The 19,995-nt window shown below is 40.8% G+C and overlaps 4 protein-coding genes across 13 annotated transcripts in view; 3 read left to right on the top strand and 1 right to left on the bottom strand.

Annotated features, from left to right (window-relative positions):
* The first annotated feature begins 1,410 nt into the window (after nucleotides 1–1,410).
* On the top strand, nucleotides 1,411–6,424 carry znf365 (zinc finger protein 365). 10 transcript variants are annotated; one of them, XR_008573735.1, is made up of 6 exons: nucleotides 1,411–2,357; nucleotides 2,418–2,727; nucleotides 2,784–2,955; nucleotides 3,039–3,446; nucleotides 4,476–4,549; nucleotides 5,206–5,345. XR_008573735.1 is itself a non-coding variant. In XM_054799390.1 (6 exons), exons 2-6 carry the CDS (start codon nucleotides 1,976–1,978, stop codon nucleotides 5,402–5,404), a joined length of 1,113 nt encoding a protein of 370 aa, XP_054655365.1. In that variant the 5' UTR covers nucleotides 1,424–1,553; nucleotides 1,893–1,975; the 3' UTR covers nucleotides 5,405–6,424. The 10 variants fall into 10 exon arrangements, 3 of the variants coding, with proteins under 3 accessions (XP_054655363.1, XP_054655362.1, XP_054655365.1); XR_008573736.1 differs by lacking the exon at nucleotides 5,206–5,345 and having other exon boundaries at nucleotides 3,039–3,218; nucleotides 3,343–3,446; nucleotides 4,476–5,195; XR_008573737.1 differs by lacking the exon at nucleotides 5,206–5,345 and having other exon boundaries at nucleotides 3,039–3,225; nucleotides 3,343–3,446; nucleotides 4,476–5,195.
* A 729-nt stretch (nucleotides 6,425–7,153) lies between these two features.
* On the top strand, nucleotides 7,154–10,215 carry LOC129194269 (2-aminoethanethiol dioxygenase-like). The gene has a single exon (XM_054799391.1). It carries the CDS (start codon nucleotides 7,174–7,176, stop codon nucleotides 7,888–7,890), a length of 717 nt encoding a protein of 238 aa, XP_054655366.1. The 5' UTR covers nucleotides 7,154–7,173; the 3' UTR covers nucleotides 7,891–10,215.
* Nucleotides 10,216–10,345: 130 nt separating this feature from the next.
* On the bottom strand, nucleotides 10,346–19,879 carry egr2a (early growth response 2a). Its single transcript, XM_054799293.1, has 3 exons — nucleotides 19,787–19,879; nucleotides 17,868–18,054; nucleotides 10,346–11,586 (listed from the first exon to the last, which is right to left on the bottom strand). Exon 3 carries the CDS (start codon nucleotides 11,528–11,530, stop codon nucleotides 10,769–10,771), a length of 762 nt encoding a protein of 253 aa, XP_054655268.1. The 5' UTR covers nucleotides 11,531–11,586; nucleotides 17,868–18,054; nucleotides 19,787–19,879; the 3' UTR covers nucleotides 10,346–10,768.
* The window catches only part of kif11 (kinesin family member 11), a 35,963-nt gene continuing 28,332 nt past the window's right edge, over nucleotides 12,365–19,995 (top strand). The window contains exon 1 of the mRNA XM_054799284.1: nucleotides 12,365–12,520. The gene's annotated coding sequence lies outside the window, so the exon portion shown is untranslated. The remainder of the gene's footprint in view (nucleotides 12,521–19,995) is intronic.

The raw sequence follows: 19,995 nt of genomic DNA, 5'->3' as shown, positions 1-19,995 counted from the left end.
AACGCGTCACAAGCAAAACACTGCCATCTAGTGGTCACAACGAGATACAGCCGTTAATGTTTCATGAAACTATCACGTCAAAAACGTTGCTCCAGTGTGTTTATTTTTTAAATAGACAAGTGTTAATATGTCAAAGTTTTGCGATCTTGAGCGTTGCTAAATAAAAAGACTAGTAAGGTATAGTTATAATTATAGTTTATAGTTTTATAGTTTATCATAATCAGTGTTGCTAATCAAGTGAAAAGGTGTATTATTAGTGTGAACTTTGCTCTTTTTTCTGACCATTGTTCCTCTTTTTTCCCAAATATTTCTTACTTTCTTCTCAAATAATCTTTGTAAATTTTCTTCCCATAATATTATGACTTTCTTCCCACAATATTCTGACTTTTCCCCAACCTAATTTTCCAAAAAATACATCTTTATTTAGTTTTGTTTGTTTCTGATCTTTTTTTTTTTTTTTTACACAAAACTGTATTTTGGCTTTAATATATCAACTGTATGCTACTAAAATGACATTTTTTCCTCATAATTGCAAAATTATAAAATTGCGACATTTTTTTCATTAGAATAACAAAAAAAATTGTTCTTAATATTTTCAATTTATTCTCGTAAAATTGCAGCTGTATTTTTTTTTTTTTTTTTTTACCATTTCTGCAATTTCAACTTCTCGTAATTATGATTTTATTCCATAATATTTGGGCTTTATTTTCACAACCTAAAAAATGACAACTTTGCTCGTTTTGTTTGTTTTGCATATTTCAACTTTATGATAGTAAAATTATGTTATTTTCCCTCACAATATTACGTTGTTCTCATCAAATTATGACCTTTTCTTGTTAGATTACAACTTTTTCCTCTTAATATTTTGAGTTTATTCTTGTCAAATTACAGCTGACTTTCGTTTTCTTGTCAAATTATATTTTTACAATGTGCCGCGGGCCAATAAAAAAACAGCCCCCGGGCCACGCTTTCGACATGCTTGCTTTAGGCAGTCATAATCTTCTGGAAACGCCTCATACCGCACCAGAATAATTACGTACTCGTTTTTTGTAAAATACACTGGCTGGGATCCCTTCACTTTCCAGCGGAAGTAGAATAATATGACGTCAAACGCCACCCTTCATGTGAACGCACACTTAGCACAAAGCCGAAAACCGGACTTGACAAAGCAAGTTCATAACCACAGTCGCCGGACCAATTAAGTCTGATAGCGGATGTTAGGTTTTGTCGAGTTGCATCTTGGCCACAAAGCCTGGGGTTGTGGAGCCACTTTCGCCGTATATCCCCAACGTGACACTGAGTAAACATTGTTTAAATGCACCTATGACGATAGAATAAATGTTTTACGTCATTCATGTCTTCTAAAAAAAACGGAACCGGAATCGCATTATTTTGAAAGAGTCAAGCGGAAGTTGGCTGCGGCCTGTGATATTGACGGGAGCTGTCGCCTTGTCCTGAGTGACATCATGCTGGCCGCGTGTCTTGTGCGTGTGCACGTCTCGTCATCTTCACACGCACACGCACTCTCGGCCTGCCCTTGACGTGCGCGCGCGGTAAGTGCGTCCACGTCTGATCAATGTCGATGTTTTCGTCGATCGATTGCTTGGCGCTAGCTAGCTAAGCTAGCCAGCCAGCCTTAACGAGGTAGCCAACGGGATAGAGCTGTTACAAGCGCGTGCACACGCTCCGTCTTTAATTGAATGTGTGCACGAGGCTCGTGCTCGTCTATTTTCATTTAAAGGCATTTGAAGTCGCGTCTAGCGTGACGTCACCTGGACGACAACGCAACATGTCAGCTGACATCTGTGGTTCCTAATCATTCCAAAGAAAGAACCTTCCATCTTGTTTGGCAGCCATGCAGCAGAAGTTGTGTTCCGGTTCTTTTCACTCAGAGCGAGGCTGCAACGAACCCCTGCCGTCATGTGACCTCCCCTTCCGCTGCCCCCGCTGTGGCGAGCAGGAGCGCTTCCACAGCATGGACGCCCTCCACGCCCACCTCGAGTACCGACACTCATACCGCTCGCCGGACGAGGTGGGCGGCGGAGGCTTCAGCATCACTGGGAAACTCCCGCCTGACTCTCTGAGCGCCGCCGCGTCCTGGCAGGACATGAGCCTCCCAACCTGCAGGGGGCAACAGAGCGCGGGGCGGCCGCCTCACGTACGCTCGCTGAGCGACAGCAGAGATGGCGCCTTCATGCTGTCCTACAGCTCTGTGAGGAGGCGGACCCACAGTGTGGGTGTGGGGACGCAGGCAGAAGAAGAGGTGGGTGGGGCTGAGGCAGAGGAAAAATTAGATTCTCATCATCGAGGTTGCCTTCCTCCAACGCCGGACCTGGACTGGAACTGGGACCTGCCAGGTGAGTCCAGCTATGATGTGTTGTGATCCCACCTGCAGCTCATGTGACACTCCCACTTAGGGCGGCGTGCTTCCTCCGGCTCGGACGCGGCGGCGGCCTCGGCCGCTGTGCGCCGGCGCCTGGCCAGCATGCTGCGAGCGGCCGACAGCAGCGTGCAGCGCCGGCTGGCCCGGGTCAGCACGGAGCTGGCTCACACCGACACGCAGCTGCTGTGCGAGCGCGCTCACTCGCAGCATCTGTCCCAGGAGAGACAGGAAGTGGCCGACAGGGAGCGCTCGCTTAGCCGGCAGGTGGACGTGGCCGTCATGGTCATCGCGGCGCTCAAGGAGCAGATCAACGCCTCGGAGAACGAGCTGGAGCGGCGAGAGAGGTAAAGTCTGTTGTTGTGCGAACACGATGAAGGAGGCTCAAGATTCGTCCTTGCAGGCAGGTCATCACCATCCAGAAGTTTCTGGAAGCCGCAGCCCGCCAGGAGACCAGCGGCAAAGTGAGAATCCAGTGCTTCATCGAGAACCTACTCAGACGCATCGCCTTGGCCGAGAGACTGCTGGAGTACTATCAAGTCAACGGCAGCCCGCCTCAGCACCACCAGTGCACGGTACCCACACACACACACACACACACACACACACACTCGTTGGATCTGTGCACGTCATACCTTTGACCGGTGCTTCTCCTCAGCAGCACCAGCAGACAAGTGATGGCCGACCTCACAGGATGACGAAAAGCAGGTGAGACTCTCCTGACATCACTACTATCAGAAGAACAAGAGGATAGAGGGGAGGGAGCCACCTGGTGTGGCCCAGCAAGGTGCACTGTATTCGAGCACACGCTCCGAGCAGCCGGTGTGCCGCCACGGAGGTCTCTGGTAAACTTTTTGCACTTTTCAAAAGCCGCAGTGCTGCCGTTCCAGGTGGCTGATAAGCTTTTTTGTGTGCTCCCCCTCATCACGGACAATTTTGGTACAACGTCCTTCCTCTTAAAGTGAATGTTTGTTTACAAGTGAGCTCAGGAAAAGTTACGACAGCACGTTAACGTCACAGGCAGGAGAAAAAAGGAGCGCTTGATTTGCTCACCCGCACAGTACAGGTAATTGAAGTATTTTTTTTTTAATTATCAGTTACCAGAGCTATTTTTAATGTTGTCAGATTTATCAGTACGACATCATAATGCTCTCATATCGGCCCAAAAATTATCGTGCACTCCTAGAAAAAACATTTTGTTTCAACAAAAGTCATTAAAAAGCCATAGTTAGCCATAGCCATAGCAATAGTTCGTTCGATGTCGATATGAGCCAATATCTCCATTTTTATCAGACCTAATACCCTAAAATAGGGGAGTCCAAAGTGTGGCCCAGAGGCCATTTATAACCCGCACATCTGAGAAATAGTAAAAATGGGGGGGAAAGCAGTAAAAATTGAAAAATGGGTAATTTTACAGGAGTAAAGTCAAAATATTAAGAGAAAGAAGTTGTAATCTAACGAGAAAAAGTCACAATTAGCATTGAAATGTTATGAGGAAAAATAATTTTAGTAGCATAAAGTCGAAATATTAAAGAAGCACGTTATTTAAAAAAAAAAATATATATATATATATATATATATATATATATATATTTATTTATTTATTTATTGTGTGAAACAAATATAACAAAGTTGTAATTTTTGGAAAATTAGTTTGCGGAAATATTTCTAGTGTTACAAGAATGTGAAAATATCACGGGAATAAAGTCATAATTCCCAGAAGAAAATTTACAAGGAGAAAGTTGGAATATTTGGAAAATAAAAACAGCAGCAGAAATGACAAAAACAGCTGTCATTACAAAAACAAAGTCGAAATATTACGTGAAAAAAGTCGTATTCTAACGAGAAAAAAGTGGCAATTTTACCACAATAAACGCAGAATATTACGAGGAAAAATAATGTCATTTTAGTAGCATAAAGTTGAAATATTAAAGAACCACGTTATTTTTTCAAACTCCTAATATGTAAAACAAACAAAACGATGAAAAAGTTGTCATTTTTGGAAAATGAGCTTGCAGAATAAGTTCTCATGTTACAAGAATACAGGAGAAAAAAGTGGCTATTTTACCTTGGAAAGTGTTTGTTTCTTTCCAAGTGAGCTCATGGGAAGTTAACGGCACAGGCAGGAGAAAAAAAGGAGCGCTTGATTTGTTCACCAGCACTGTACAGGTAACCTCGCCTCATTGGAGCGTTTTTTTTTTGTTGTTGTTTTTTTTTTATGTTATCGGATTTATCGGTAGGACGTCCTAGTTCCCTCTTATCGCGCACTTCTAGTTAATACATATACAGCATACATGAACCACTGTTGGAAAGCCCACCGTTTTCTTCTACGTTTGTCTTGATGCTTCACTGATAATGTGGTTTTGGAAGGCCTTGAGATTTTGCACTGTTGGGCAGTCTTTGAACGCCCCAGGTTTAAATTGTAAATAGTTACTTTTTAATGGTGACTTAACTAGAAAGTAGCGTGATGGCGCTTGTCTGCAAATATCCACCAGAGGGTGCTGTTTCATAAGTCAATTCACTCAACGTTTGCCAGCAGGAATACTATATGCCTGAAATTGTTGTTTCTTAACGTGTACAACTCAATTTAAAATGTGTTTAATATAACTGTGACAGGCACATCATAGGGTTTAGGTATCACATAAATATTTTTTATGCATTTTTATTTATTGTATAATGCATTTATTGATGTAACATTATGTAAAATGTGTATACATTTTGATATCATATTTTAAATATTTCATTGTTGGGACTTTTTATGCATGTGTGCATGATTTGCAGTTAGATATTAGATATTCGTTAATACTCACTTGTGTTCCCCTCAGGTCGGCGGGAGGTCAGCTCTCCTCGTCTGGTCTCCATGGCAACACGACGCCTCCGCCCCCCAGCAGGCCGTCCGGCGGGCGGGACCAAGAGAGGGAGCAGCGTGAGCGTCTGGCCCGCTCGTCCAGGCTCTTCTGCCGACCCGAGCACAGAGATGACATCTGGAACCAGCGGCGGCGGTCGGCGGGTTACGAAGCGTAGGAAACAGGAGGCCCCTCCATCATCTGTAGCAACGTTTGCAACCAATAATTGAATATCTATTGCGCAGGGGGTCCCTGAAGTCTGGACAATAATATTTAATTTTTAAAAATATATATTGTATTTTTTATTTATTTCTGAATTTATATATTTTTATTTGTGATTTTATACTATATAATATGTATATTTTGTAATGTTGAAATTATGTTAATAATAATAATTTCATGTTTTATTTATTTTTAATTAATTATTTTTGTATAATTATGTATGATATGTCTAGACTTTAGGGACACCCTGCATTTATCATTGAGTGTATATTTATTCCACATGTACCTGTGTGAATGTATATTGTTATTTGAAGGCCTCATGTGAACAAGTAACAATAGGATTAATAAGAATAATCATAATCATAATGCTGTCAGGTGTTTGTTGTGCGTTTCAGCCAAACAGTGTCCTCTCCAAGGACAGTTTGTTGTTGTGTAACGTGCATAGGAGCAGCTTGGTGATGTGTGTTACGCATCTGTATCATATATGGTTTGATTGTTTTGTTGTTTTTTTAAAAAGAAAATGTAACATGTAAGCTAGGAGCCATAGGTGAAAGCTTGCTAAACAAGTAGCATTATTTTTCTACAGATTCAAAGTGGCTGAAAGAGCAGAATGTGTGACAAGGTGGTCAAAGGTCACGCGGTCAATCTACTGCGATGTCATATCCTGTTTTGCATGGTATGATATGCTGTGATGTGTTCACTTCTGTGTAACCATGGTGACGTCCTGTTGGTGTTCCAAGGTGTCACTGCATGAAGCCTTGCATTTTTTTGGAGTGTAGCAGAAGATCATGGTCTCCTGTCAGGAATATTAGGCTAGATGCTAACAAAGGAAGAGACAATCACTGAAAGTGGGTTTAAAACAAAAGATGTTTAAAGTCGTGTACACTTCATGGTGAAGTTCTCACTAGTTTTGTGCCTTCACTCTTCATCTGTGCACCGCTGTGATGTACTTGTATTAAACAACATAGCACCCAAATGCCAACCTGCGTGTGTTGTCAAAACACTGTCGGTGTCCTGGGTCGCTGTGCAAGAACGACCACATATTCCACAATTCCTTGCGGTTAGCTAGCTTGACTTGATGGTCTGTACGTGTTGATGAAGATCAAAGGTCGACAAATCTGTCTGGGTAGCTGTGAAAGAACGACTATATATCCCGCAACTCCCTGCGGCTAGCTCGCTTGACTCGGTGGTCTGTACGTGTCACTTATTCAAGCTCAAAGGTCACAAAAACTGCCCTGGGTGGCCGTCAAAAAACGACTACATATCCCACAGTGCCCTGCGGTAAGCTAGCCTGGCGCCAACTGGTTCGAAGCTTGTTAAACAAGAGTACAACGTGTCTTTCTCGGCGTGTAAGTCACACAACGTCATGTCCACTCCTTTCGTATTTTTGGCGTGCTTATCTTACAAGGTGTAACGTTTATATAAATAAACACGAGGATGCGTGGTCACGTGACGAGCGGAAGCCACTGAGCTCCGAAGTAGCCTAAAGACACCTCACACTGACGTTCTTTTGGGTATTTGGCTCGCAGGCGCTTACGATGTGTAGTTTTGACAAAATACACTAAAGTGTACGTTTAGAAACTTTTTTCAACGTTAAAGTGACTTTGAAACATGTTCATTGACTACATTTTCACTGAGTGACACGCTCAGGGTAAGGACTCTAGTGAGGATCTTTCCTTATACATACGATCTTGGGTGCTAGCTCCAGCTAGCTGCAGCGTCGCTATGAAGCCCAGAGAGGACGCCATGATGAGCTCCATTGTGCAGAGGATCGCGCGGCAGGCCCTCGTCACCTTTCGGAACACGCCTCGGCTCGGCGAGGAGGCCGTGAAGTGTTTCGCGGAGAACCACAGCAAACTGCACGGCCTCATGAGCGAAGTGCGAGCGGGTGACCTGAAGCTCGTCCCGCCCGCATCGCCCCCTCTCCGCAGTGCGCCCCCGGTTACGTACATGCACATTTGCGAGACGGAGCAATTCAGTATGGGGGTGTTCCTGCTCAAGAGCGGAACCTGCATCCCCTTGCACGACCACCCGGGAATGCACGGCCTGCTCAAAGTCATGTACGGGAAGGTTCGTATCACCTGCATCGACAGGCTGGAGCGGCCACCCGGCGCCCCGCCCTCCCCGCCGCAGGGGGGCGCTCTGCGGCGCTGCCTGCTGCGCTCCATCGGCGAATACACGGAGGACAGCGAGCCGTGCCTGCTGGCTCCTGATCGGGACAACCTGCACCAGATCGATGCCGTGGACGGCCCCGCGGCCTTCTTGGACATCCTGGCCCCGCCTTATGACCCGGATGATGGCAGGGACTGTCACTACTACCGGGTAATGGAGGCGGAGCTGGGAGACCCGGAGAGCCGGGAGGTGTGGCTCATGGAGATCTCACAGCCCCTGAACTTCTGGTGCGGAACCGAGCCCTACCCGGGCCCTGAGGTACGCCTCTGACCCGGGTGGGGTGGGTGACCCGCTTGCCGTTTTCTTGTCACTCTGCTGCACATGTGCAGACTGCTGGAAGAGTTTGATTTGATCTGCTGCCATCTTTCATCAAGGTTAGCTTGGTGCTAACATGGTAAATGTAGTTTTTCACGACCAGGAGGAGAACAGACGCAAGGTCGATAACACAACAGGACGATGCAATGATGCCTGTTTAGCATTTTTAGCTCCACAGCTTGACTCCACTGTGACAACTTTGAAACATTTCAGCGCGAAAGACGAGGGATGAAGAGTTTGTAAGTAACTACGAATGCAACGTGATGCCAATAAACAAGAATGAACTAAGGACGTGAGTTGGTGTGCTTTTAGCAGTGCAGTAGTTAGCGTTATTAGGATGTATGTGCTTCTGTGTAGTCCATGGGGGACCAAGCGTTTTCCACTGAGGGCCACATAGTGACAAATGAAGAGATATATATCTTTCAAGAAAAAACTGCATGTCAGCTTTGTCATCCAGGAGAAAAAGCATATTATTAGTGTCAACTTTTGCTGCTGCTTTTTTAAATTCATTTTTTTCTTAAGTAATGATTGTAAATTTTCTTCTCATAATATTATGTCTTTATTTCCATAATAGAACTTTTTGCCCAACCTGCTTTTCCAAAAATGACAACTTTTTTTTGTTTCTCATAATATTTTGACTTGAAAAATTATATTTTGTCGAATACCCTTTTTCCTCGTAATGCAGCTTTTTTTTTCTTGTTATATTCCGACTTTTTTCTTTTAATATTTGGACTTTATTCTCAGGAAATTCTAGCTGTTTTTTCCATTTCTGCTAACTTTTTTTATTCCCGTAACATAACTTTATATTTTGTTTTTCCTAAAATTAAAAACTTTTTTTTAAAGTAATTTTTTCTCATAATATTACGAGCTTATTCTTGTAAATATGTGACTTTTTTTTTCTCGTTAGAATCCGACTTTTTTCTCTTGATTTTTTTTTTTTTACTTTATTCTTGCCGGGTTTTTTTTTTTTTATTTCCAACTATTTCAACGTGAAATTTTCGTCTCGTAAGTATGACTTTATTCTCATAATATTTTGACTTTATTCCTATAACATAACTTTTTCCACAGCCTGAATCCTATCCTGAAATGTACAACTTTATTTTCTTTGTTTTTTCTAATATTACAGCTTTAAAAAATGTCTTGTTTAATGTCTCTTTTTAATGTTTCAATTTGACTGAAATTGTTATTTTTCCTCATAAAATTACGGGTTTATTCTCGTTAGAATGCAACTTTTTTCGGGCAATATATTGGCATTCTTGTAAAATTACATCCGTAATTTCCCTTTCTGCTATTGATTTTTTTTTCAAGTATTTCAACTTCCTTCAAGTACGTTTTCCTCTCATATGACTTTATTCCCATCATATTTTTTCCCAACTTTACTAAAATTACATTTTTTCTCATAATTTTACGTTATTTTCAAAAAATTACAACTTCTTGTTAGATTACAACTTTTTGCTAATAGTGTTTTGACTTTATTTTTGTAAAAGTATAAAATACTTGAATATTTCAACTCTATGCTACTAAAATTACATTCTTTTTCCTCATAATATTGCGAGTTTCTTCTTGTAAAATTGTGGCTTTTTTCCCTCATTATAATACAGCTTGTTTCTCTTAATATTTGGACTTTATTCTCGGGAAATTTCTGCTTTTTTTTGTTTTAACTTTCCAAATATTTCAACTTTCTTGTAAATTTTCTTCCTGTAATTATGCCTTAATTCCAATAATATTTTGGCTTTATTCTTGTAACATAACTTTTTCCACAAATTACAACTTTGTTGGTTATTTTGTTTGTTTTTCCTAATATTCCGACTGTCTTTTTTTCTTTAATGTTTCACCTTTTACTAAAATGACGTTTTTTCCTCATAATATTACCTTATTTTTCTTTTTCCCATGAGATTACAGTTTGTTTCTCTGAATATTTGGGCTTTATTCTCATAAAATGACATTTCTGTTGTTGTTGCTGTTGGGGTTTTTTTATTGTCCGACTGTTTCAACTTTCTTGTACATTTTCTTCCTGTAATTACGTCGTGTAATATTTTGACTTTATTCTCATAGCATTATAACTTTTTCCGTAACCTAATTTAAAAAAAAATTACAACCATGTTACTTTGTTTGTTTTTCCTAATGTAACATGTTTTGTTTTGTTTTTTACTTAAAATGCTGTTATTTTTCTTCATATACAATATATATACAATAGTACGACTTTTTCTTGTTGAATTACGACTTTTTTCTCAATATTTTGACATTTCAGTTCGTTTTCTTGTTATATTATGTCACGCCGAACACTGTATCTAGGGGTGGTGTTTTCTCGCTCTGCGACTATTTGGCTTGTTAGCTTGCTTGGTCGTTCGTAAACATTGGCAATAAAAGAGAGAAAGAGCGCGTTACTGGGGCTGGAACTAATGGCTGTGTTACAACACCCGCTTTTATTGCAAATGTTTGAAATCAGAGAAGGCGGCAACCAAAGGCAGTCTTTAAGGTCTGCGGCTCCGCGACGCAGAAGGATAAAGCAGGCGTGATTTAAAACGGGGGGAAAAAATGACGTTTTTATGTCATGTGACTTGACAGCGCGGTTTTGGAGCCTGAAAACATAACATAAAGCTTATTTTGCTTTTTTATTATTCTTATTTATCTATAAAGTTGTTGGGACTTGTTCTACACAAACATTTTTTAGCAATATTCTCTTCACAGGCAGTCAGTAAAAAAAAACAAAAAACAGTAAAATATTGACTTCTCCAAAAGTCCAAACAAGAATGGAAAAAAAGCAGTTTTGGGGTGTGTGTGCGCGTGTGTGGACTCCCTGAGACGAAACGGTGATGCTGCGGGGGTGGCATCAAGGGGCGGGGTCTTTCTTGTCCTTGTGTCTCAGGTGGATCTTGACGTGTCTCCGCCTCTCGTCGCTGCGGGCGAACCTCCTCCCGCAGGTGTCACAGGAGAAGGGCTTCTCGCCGGTGTGCGTGCGCACGTGCGTGGTCAGGTGGTCGCTGCGGCTGAAGGCGCGCAGGCACACGCGGCACTGGAAGGGCTTGAGGCCCGTGTGGATGCGCAGGTGTCGGCTCAGCTCGTCCGACCGGGAGAACCGGCGGTCGCAGCTCTCCGCCGGGCACGCGTACGGCCGCTGGTGCACGGGTGTCTTGCTGGGCCGGCTCGGGTACTTCCGGGGCCGCAGGATGGGCCTGAGGGGGAGATTTTGGTGTGCCGGGAAAGCGGCGGCGAGCGGGCCCTCGGCGGCCGTGGAAGGGGCGCCCAGGGTGAAATTCCTGATGGTGTTGAGGGGCGTGAGGGGGGGCGCCCCACGGAGGGAGTCCAGCGTGTACGCCACCGACTTCCGGTCAGGGAAGGCCGCCTGGATGTCCCTCTGGCACTGCGGGTACAAGCCGCCGTACTCTGGCGGGACAGGGTGCAGCGCCGCGTCCGCGCTGGACTTTTGTGCCGAGTTGTATGAGGGCGGGGCGTGGTAGGACACGGCACAGGTGGGCGTGGCCAGGTAGGCCCCAGCGGACGGGTCCTGGTATACATCCGCACTGCACGAGTAGGAGGGGGCGGGGTGTAGGTGCGCGTACATGTGGCTCACGTCAGGCGGGCCGTGCGCCATGACGCAGGTGGGCAGCTGATGTCCTCCGTTGGCGCCGACGGGATGCTCCAGCTCACCTGCACGCGTGACAAGGAAATCAGCCGTCTGTCAAACATCTTCAGGATTATTCTTTCAGGACAAATGAAGTGTGCTCGTTATTATGGAGGTGATCACGTGATTTTAAACACAATCCCTGATGTCTTTGACCAAAAATGGTGTGATCACATGACCCGGAACTGTGGGAACCATCATTCCATTTATTTGAAAGCTATAGTACGATAATATGAATAAATATATATATTATATATTATAAAATAATACATTTTATATATTTATATATATATATATATATATATATATAATATAAATGAAAAATACATAAAAGAGAGGGTTATGAGAAAAAAACAGTAAAATAGCATACGAACACTAATAAAGTTGTTTTTTTTAATTTCTGCTAAGAGGTTAGCATGTCTTTAACTACTTTGCACTGATTACTGAGTTTAATAAACAAGAACATTATTATTACAATTATTCATAATTATTTTATATTTGTATTTTTTGTGTGTATAAAATATTTATAGTAATAAGTACAATTATTTTAACATTTTTTATAATTTTATTTATTTGTATTATTATTTAGTATTGTTATAAATATTTTTAAATAATTTATTTTTAATATATACTGTATGTATAAGGGCTATCAAAGTTTAATTATGCCTTATTAACGGAAGTTTCCTCCAACGGCACTATTGTTTTACGACGCGCGATTAATGTGTGCACAACCTGTTTGACCCTCGGCGGACGCTGTAGTTGTCAACGCGTAGCCACGAGCAGAAATGGAGAAACGAAGGTGTATTTTGATTGGTAAATGTAGCTTCAAAGCCCACGGCAGATGGTTCTCGCAGCAAGACCCAAGTTATTTGTATCCACTGTCGCTGTGATTGGAATTGTCACGGACTACGTCGTCGTCGACTTGCCAGAGAGAAGCGGGAAGGTACTGAAGCACTGCCGGTATGTTTTAATTTACATTTATACAGTGGTACCTTGTCATACGAGTGTCCCAACTAACGTTGTTGTTGTATACCACAGATATGCACATTAGCACTCAGTATTACAATAGTACTGTGCGGCGTGGGGCAAAGTTAGAAGGTGCATTGAAGGACTGTCAAACAAAGTGGGACAAAACGGCGGGATTCTAATTGTATATTATTTTTAAAATAAAATAATGGCCCCTATTTCCAAAATCGGCATCCGTTAGCATCAAATTTGATGTAGTTATCGTTGTAGTTGCTTATGGAATCGTTTACCACAAAGAGGTTCACATCCCTACTTATTATAGATAACAACTTTTTTCATCAGTGATTAAATGCGATTAATTATGAGTTAACTGTGGACAAAATGCGATTGTCGCGATTAAATATTTTAATCAATTGACAGCCCTAATATGTATATTTAATTCTAATTTTTTTGCTTTATTTATTATTAAATGTATTATTATTAAATAATAATAAAATATGAAATAATAAAGTTAATTATTTAGAAATGAAATATAAAATATTTTTAATAATTATAATAAATAAATAATAAAGTACATTATTTTATTTTACTTATTATTATTCTTACTATAAATATTGTATATACATTCAGAATAAAAATCAATAAATACAAATATAAAATAATATGAATATTATTATTATAATATATTAATAATTATTCTGATTATAATAAATATGTATTATATGACATATCATACATTTTATATATAATTTTTATTATTTGTTCTTTAATTTTTCTTTATGTGGCGAAATACAGCATAAAATGATAATATGCAGTAATCCCTCACCACTTTGTGCTTTGAATTTCGCAGCTTCACTCTATCGCAGTTCAGCTTTCAGAAATGTACTGATAAATAATGCTGTTTTGTGGTTGAATACGGCCTATGATTATTCTAAAAATATGCATATTTCAGCAAATTGTACATTTTTTTGCCTAAATCAAGCATTTTCAAGAATAAAAATGGCTAAATTAGGTCAAATACAAATATAAGGCATTCGGAAGACACATTAAAAAATGTTGTGATGAAATGTAGTATTGTATACTCATCACTTGGTGTCAGCAATGTTACTGTAATGTTGGGTGAGACTTTTATTTTTATTTACATTATATACAGGCTTTTATTGCAGCTTTGAATGATCTCACAACAATCCCTAAAACGGGCTACTGCTGCATCCGTAACTCCACTCCAAACCCCCGACTTCACGTCCTGTGGCTCCCTGATCACCGGAACACATTTACAGCAACATACAACAGCACTAATCTTATTTATGTCTTTTTTTCTCCTATTATGTCTACTATATTGGTATATTGGTGTAATGATACCTATAGGTGTGTTATTTCATGTCTAGAGGGCTCTAATAATGTTAAAAGGCATATTTTGAAGGTTGTAAATGGGTTTTCTATGTCTTCTATGTCTTATTTTCTCTTATTATGTCTACTATATTGGGTAATAGGACTATAAAGGTGACTATGGGGTGTTATTTCACGTCTATAGGGCTGTAATAATGTTAAAAAGCATATTTAGAAGGTCGTAAATGGGTTTTCTATGTCTTATTTTCTCTTATTATGTCTACTATATTGGGTAATAGGAGTATAAAGGTGACTATGGGGTGTTATTTCATGTCTAGAGGGCTCTAATAATGTTAAAAAGCATATTTAGAAGGTCGTAAATGGGTTTTCTATGTCTTTTTTTCTCTTATTATGTCTACTATATTGGGTAATAGGAGTATAAAGGTGACTATGGGGTGTTATTTCATGTTGAGAGGGCTCTAATAATGTTAAAAAGCATATTTAGAAGGTCGTAAATGGGTTTTCTATGTCTTATTTTCTCTTATTATGTCTACTATATTGGGTAATAGGAGTATAAAGGTGACTATGGGGTGTTATTTCATGTCAAGAGGGCTCTAATAATGTTAAAAAGCATATTTAGAAGGTCGTAAATGGGTTTTCTATGTCTTATTTTCTCTTATTATGTCTACTATATTGGGTAATAGGAGTATAAAGTTGACTATGGGGTGTTATTTCATGTCTAGAGGGCTCTAATAATGTTAAAAAGCATATTTAGAAGGTAGTAAATGGGTTTTCTATGTCTTATTTTCTCTTATTATGTCTACTATATTGGGTAATAGGAGTATAAAGGTGACTATGGGGTGTTATTTCATGTCGAGAGGGCTCTAATAATGTTAAAAAGCATATTTAGAAGGTCGTAAATGGGTTTTCTATGTCTTATTTTCTCTTATTATGTCTACTATATTGGGTAATAGGAGTATAAAGGTGACTATGGGGTGTTATTTCATGTCTAGAGGGCTCTAATAATATTAAAAAGCATACTTAGAAGGTCGTAAACAGGTTTTCTATGCTCTAACTATGGAACTATTCCATTTATAAATAAGGAATCCTACTTGTTGGAAATTTACTTATGACGGTCGGGTCTGGAACCAACTACAGTAAGCACCGTAAACCAAGGATTACTGTATTTCAAAAAGAACTTTGGCGCCTAAAAATATAGCACATTTTTGATTACTGGACTTTTTGTACTTACCATGAAATGTAAAATGATAAAAGTATATTTTATTCTCTTTGGTGTTTTTTGCTGATTGGCTGGCTGAGAAGAATCACATGATTCTAGTGCTTTCTAGTTAGGCGTGTGGCGTCAGTTGCAACCTAGTGATTTATTTGTAAGACTTTGTCTGATTGGAGCTGCAGGCATCCCCGAGTCATGTGACTGTCAATCATCTGCTCAAACATGACATCGTCATGACAACAAAGTCACAAAGTGACGGCTTACAAGATGCCAAATAAGACCGCAGCTGTTCTCCGAGCAGGGGGAAGGAGTTCCTCAGGGTTCCGTTCAAGAGCCAGCCTCAGTCTGCAGGCCTTCTCACACATATGCAGATGACGTGCACGTCTGCTCAACGTGCACAGCCAGCTCTCGCTTGCCTTTTGAACGCCCACACCTCCAAAAATGTTGCGGTGTATTGTCGCTGTGTGGCGAGCCGCCCACCCGCTGCCAGATGGGGGTTTGGTCCGTGCACAAACGCACACACACACACACACACACACACACACGCACACGTTTTTTAAGCTCAAAGCCTCCCACACATACATGCACACACACATACAGAGCTCCATGGGGACGATGCCCCGCTTCCACCCTTCGCCCACGCTCCTCCGGGCCGCCGAGGCTCTTGGGTGGGGGGTTGGTTTTGTGTTTGATGGCTGGAGTGTCAGCCGGAGGTCCGGCGGCTCGGCGAACCGCACCACGCCGATTAATCATGTGTCATTGGTGGTTTTTGTTAATGTGGATCTTTGTCTCCGACCGCAACTGCGCTCAAGCTGCTCTGGTCCGCAAACCCTTCCTATTTCTCGGGTTTAAAGCCCAACGTAAGAACAAGTCCACGTTCGCACCAAAGCAAAAATGGCCGCTGCGTGCGGACCGTAGCGTGACGGATGGTCAAGACGTGTTGGGAACCAAATCACTCAAATCAGCAATATATCGCATGTGGAAGATGCCAACCTGAGGCCGGCAATTTTGTGTGAGCGTTAAAGAGATGAAGCTCAATTGGAGGGAAAATTGTTGTCCTGAATGTTTTGATGCTAGAATGGGTTGAGAAATGTTGGAAAAGGTGACATTTTTGACGGGAATTTTTGGAATGTTGAAACTACATAGCCTGAAAGTCTTGAATGAGCCAAATGTTTTGATGTCGGACTGCTTTGAGAGGTGTGAGAAAATTAAATGATTCATTTAACGGGAATTTTGAGGGCCAGAAAACGTGGAACTCTGGGACAACCCAGAATTTTTGGAAGGTTGAAAATGAACGTCCTGAATGAGAGGATTGTTTTGACATTGGAATGGGTTGAGGAATGTGGAAATTCTTAAGATCACAGCGAATTTGTGTGAATTTCTGGAAAAGTGGGAATTTGTTGTAGGTGTGGAAAACAGAGCTTGAGGTTTTCACTTTGGAATGCTTGGAATGGGGCGGGGAAATGTCGGAGTTGTAAGAATTCCTCTTATGGAGATGTGGAATTTTGGGAAAAGTGTGAATTTTTAGGATGGGGAACATTTGTTATATTGAATGAGGAGAATGTTTTTATGTTGAAGTGGGTTGAGAAATGTGGGAAGTATTAAGAATTGTTGAGATCAAAAGGAATGTGTTTGGGAAAACGTGGAATTACGGGAATAGTGGGAATTTCTGGGATGTGGAAAATACAGTGATGGGAAAAAATGATGAGACCACCCTTGTTTCTTCAGTTTGTTGATAAATTTTATTGCCTGGTACAACTAAAGGTACATTTGTTAGCTATAGCTTTAACTCTTATGATCTATTTTTGTTGTCTTTGTTATGTGTCCAAAAAAAGGTACCTTTAGTTGTGTCAGGCATCAAAATGAACAAGAGACTGAAGAAACAAGGGTGGTCTAATCATTTTTTCCCCATGATTGCAGAGCTGCAACAATGAATCAATGAATTAATCGATTCTTCAGTTAATCGACAACTAATTTGGTATTTGAGTCATGTATTTGTTCATTGAAAAAATGCAAATATCCTCTGATTCAGCCTGTCAAATGTGAGTCGTTTTTGATTCCCTAAGTCATCCATGAAAGCAGAGCTATTATCTTTGTGTTTTAGGCAAAACAAGATGTTGACACACATTTTTGCGTGACTGTGATGGACATTTTTGCCTCTTCCCGGATATGTTGCGAACCAAACCACTAACTGTTTGTGTTTGCTTCATATTGACCCATTACTCCATTAATCGACTAAGAAAACCAATGAACGGGGTGAAAAATGTAGAACCCGTCAAAATGATCCACTCATTTTCAGTGGAAATTAATGTGGAATTATGGAAAATGTGGGGAATTCTGGGGGGGGGGATTGCGTTCTTAGCTTGCATCGTGTCTTAAAGAAGTCGAATGTTTTGGCGTTGGAAGGTTTGGAGTTGAATGTGAGAAATGTGGAAGTATGAAAATTCTCCAGTTGTGTCTGGAAAACTTAGAATTTGGGGAAATGTGTGAATTTTTGAGAGGTGGTGAATTGTCGTGGCCTTGTACAGTTAGTCTTAAATATATACTACATGTGTTTACAATATCATGCAGTCATCTTCTAGCCTTCTACTAACAAAGAGACGTCTATGCCAATGGTTGTATGAACACCACATCTAAACATCTAAAGTCTTCTACATGTCATCCAAGCACACAACTCATCCCTACTTGGTCGGAAGCATTCAAACCACAAAGTGTTGGAAATGTTCTTTTCAAAAAGATCGTAAGCAAACAAAAAGCCAGCGTGAAGATCAAACTCACCTCAGCAGCAAACAAATCTGTCCTCGTCTTCTTCCGGTTTCTCCTTGGGATGGTGGCCGCCACGACGCTCCTCGCTCTCCAGAGAGGGACAAAGAGTGCGAGCGAGGAGGTTTCCAGATGAAGAAGGTGAATGTGGCCAGAGCGGAAAAAAGTTGCTGGTCATCGTCACCCGGGTCCGAGTGGGATGCTGCCACAAAGGGGGGGTCGGGCTAATGTGGTGGAGGGGGGGTGGAAACACGATTGTTCCTCCCTCACATTTAAAATTGTTATGATAATGAAGTGGACAGCATTTGTTTTCTGACTTTAAGACAAGATGTTAGCATGTGAAGCTCTCCGTCAGTTCACATTATTAGGTACCCTAGACAATCAAATCCAGTACAATCTACCAAATATCCTAATCAACATATTCCTGACAGTGTTGATGTCATCACATAGTGTTCCTAATGAACTGGCTGGTGGGCGAATGTGGTTTTGATGACTCAGCAGCTGTCAATCATCGCAATGATTACGCATCATTAATTACGGCTTTGCATAGAGGGGGCGGGACTTAAAGGTACAGTACATTATAGCCGACCGTCCTCATTCTGCTTGGTGTGTGTGCGTATGTGTGTGAGACAAATTAAGTCAAATAATTTGTCTATTTGTGTGTGTGTGTGTGTGTGTTAAAGGAGACGTCAGCCTCCTCCCACTGTCCCTGAGACCTCCTCAGGGGGCTGAGTGGGTGGACCTCCTCAGCAGATGGACTGCTGCTCACCAATGGTCACTTTATAAGACAAACACACACACACAAGGTGCATTTTGGTTCTTTGTGCTTCTGTGCGTGCATTTTTTTTTTACCACCATGCAGATAATAAATGATAGTACACATCCTGAATCTATATTGGTTGTGTCTTGTTTCTCTTGTGTTTACGTTACATTGCAGGCTATAGTAGAATTGTGAAAAAAATGTTTTTTTGTTTAATTTTGTACATAATTTAGAAATATTTGGGAATAGCAGGAAGCACACAAACGCGCATATACAAATTGACGGTGTGCACATTGAAAGGGTGAACGAAAATACATTTTTCGGGATCACAATAGATGAAAAAATGAGCCGTACCACTCACTGGTGTTACATAGCTAACTTACTGTGTGGAGATATGGGCTAATAACTATAAAAGCAATCTTCACTCGCTAAATGTACTGCAAAAAGATGAGTTAGGATCATCCATAATGCCAGTACAGAGAACATACAAAACTTATTTTTTTTTAATTTTTCCTACTCCTTTTGGACATGTGGAACTGCGAGTTGTACCATGCGATGTACTCCACCGTAACTTGCATGCATGTTCAAATCAAATGAAACCATTACCATTGCCATAATTATAATAATTCAGGATTAATGAGGGAAGAAAATCAAGTGTCATATTTTTCATGTAGGCCGAGCACTGCAGTGCAGCAGCCAGCTTTGTATTCGTTTTCTCTTCACACTAACCACAAGAAACACCGAGCTAACATTAATGACAGGAATGTATAAAATCCACCAACATCCATTCCATGTTTGAGAAAAATCTATATTTTTAGCATGGTTTTGTTAGAGTGAAGCAGCATAGAAGATGGATGGATATCTAAATTATCGATATTTTATTAGCTCTTATATTTACAATCAAGGCATCCATATTGAAGCACAACAATGCAAACGCGACATGTATTTCCGGGTTTTAAAAAAATCGCCCAATTAGATTTTAATGAAATTTCATCTGCAGAGAGATTTTAAAGTAAATTAATATCCCATATACCTTTTATCTTGTCCTGAAGCTGCGGTCCATGAGTTTGAAAAGCTTAAACTTGTACGTAACTTTCGAGCACTAATTTGACTTGATGTGGTCCAACACTCAATATAAATCCGATACGAAATTGAAGATGAAGAAGTCATTTACCTAACAAAAATGTGTACGAATGAAAATACACCCGATATCATCTGAAAAAATCCTCACGGACGCTCCTAACGGAGCACACACGCTCAGCGTCAGATTTTTTATTGCTAAAATACGGGTTTTGCTACATTGCTAGTATGTATGTTTTTTGCTGAATCTCAGTGATACCACACCCAACTTGAAATTGACCGATTTGAACTCCTCTTGCACAG

The sequence above is a fragment of the Dunckerocampus dactyliophorus genome, chromosome 14 (genome assembly GCF_027744805.1).
Source record: "Dunckerocampus dactyliophorus isolate RoL2022-P2 chromosome 14, RoL_Ddac_1.1, whole genome shotgun sequence".
Lineage (NCBI taxonomy): Eukaryota > Metazoa > Chordata > Actinopteri > Syngnathiformes > Syngnathidae > Dunckerocampus > Dunckerocampus dactyliophorus.
Note: the sequence above shows the minus strand (reverse complement) of the source record. Positions and strands in the feature narration are given on the sequence as shown.

What these genes read in the sequence shown, in the direction of transcription:
- znf365 (XM_054799387.1), top strand. Translation starts at nt 1,856, where the DNA reads ATGCAGCAGAAGTTGTGTTCCGGTTCTTTTCACTCAGAGCGAGGCTGC. An exon ending in CTCAGCACCACCAGTGCACG is followed by an intron (nt 2,956 to 3,038) that starts GTACCCACACAC and finishes GCTTCTCCTCAG; the next exon opens with CAGCACCAGCAGACAAGTGA. An exon ending in CACAGGATGACGAAAAGCAG is followed by an intron (nt 3,089 to 5,205) that starts GTGAGACTCTCC and finishes TGTTCCCCTCAG; the next exon opens with GTCGGCGGGAGGTCAGCTCT.
- LOC129194269 (XM_054799391.1), top strand. Translation starts at nt 7,174, where the DNA reads ATGAAGCCCAGAGAGGACGCCATGATGAGCTCCATTGTGCAGAGGATC.
- egr2a (XM_054799293.1), bottom strand. Translation starts at nt 11,530, where the DNA reads ATGGCGCACGGCCCGCCTGACGTGAGCCACATGTACGCGCACCTACAC.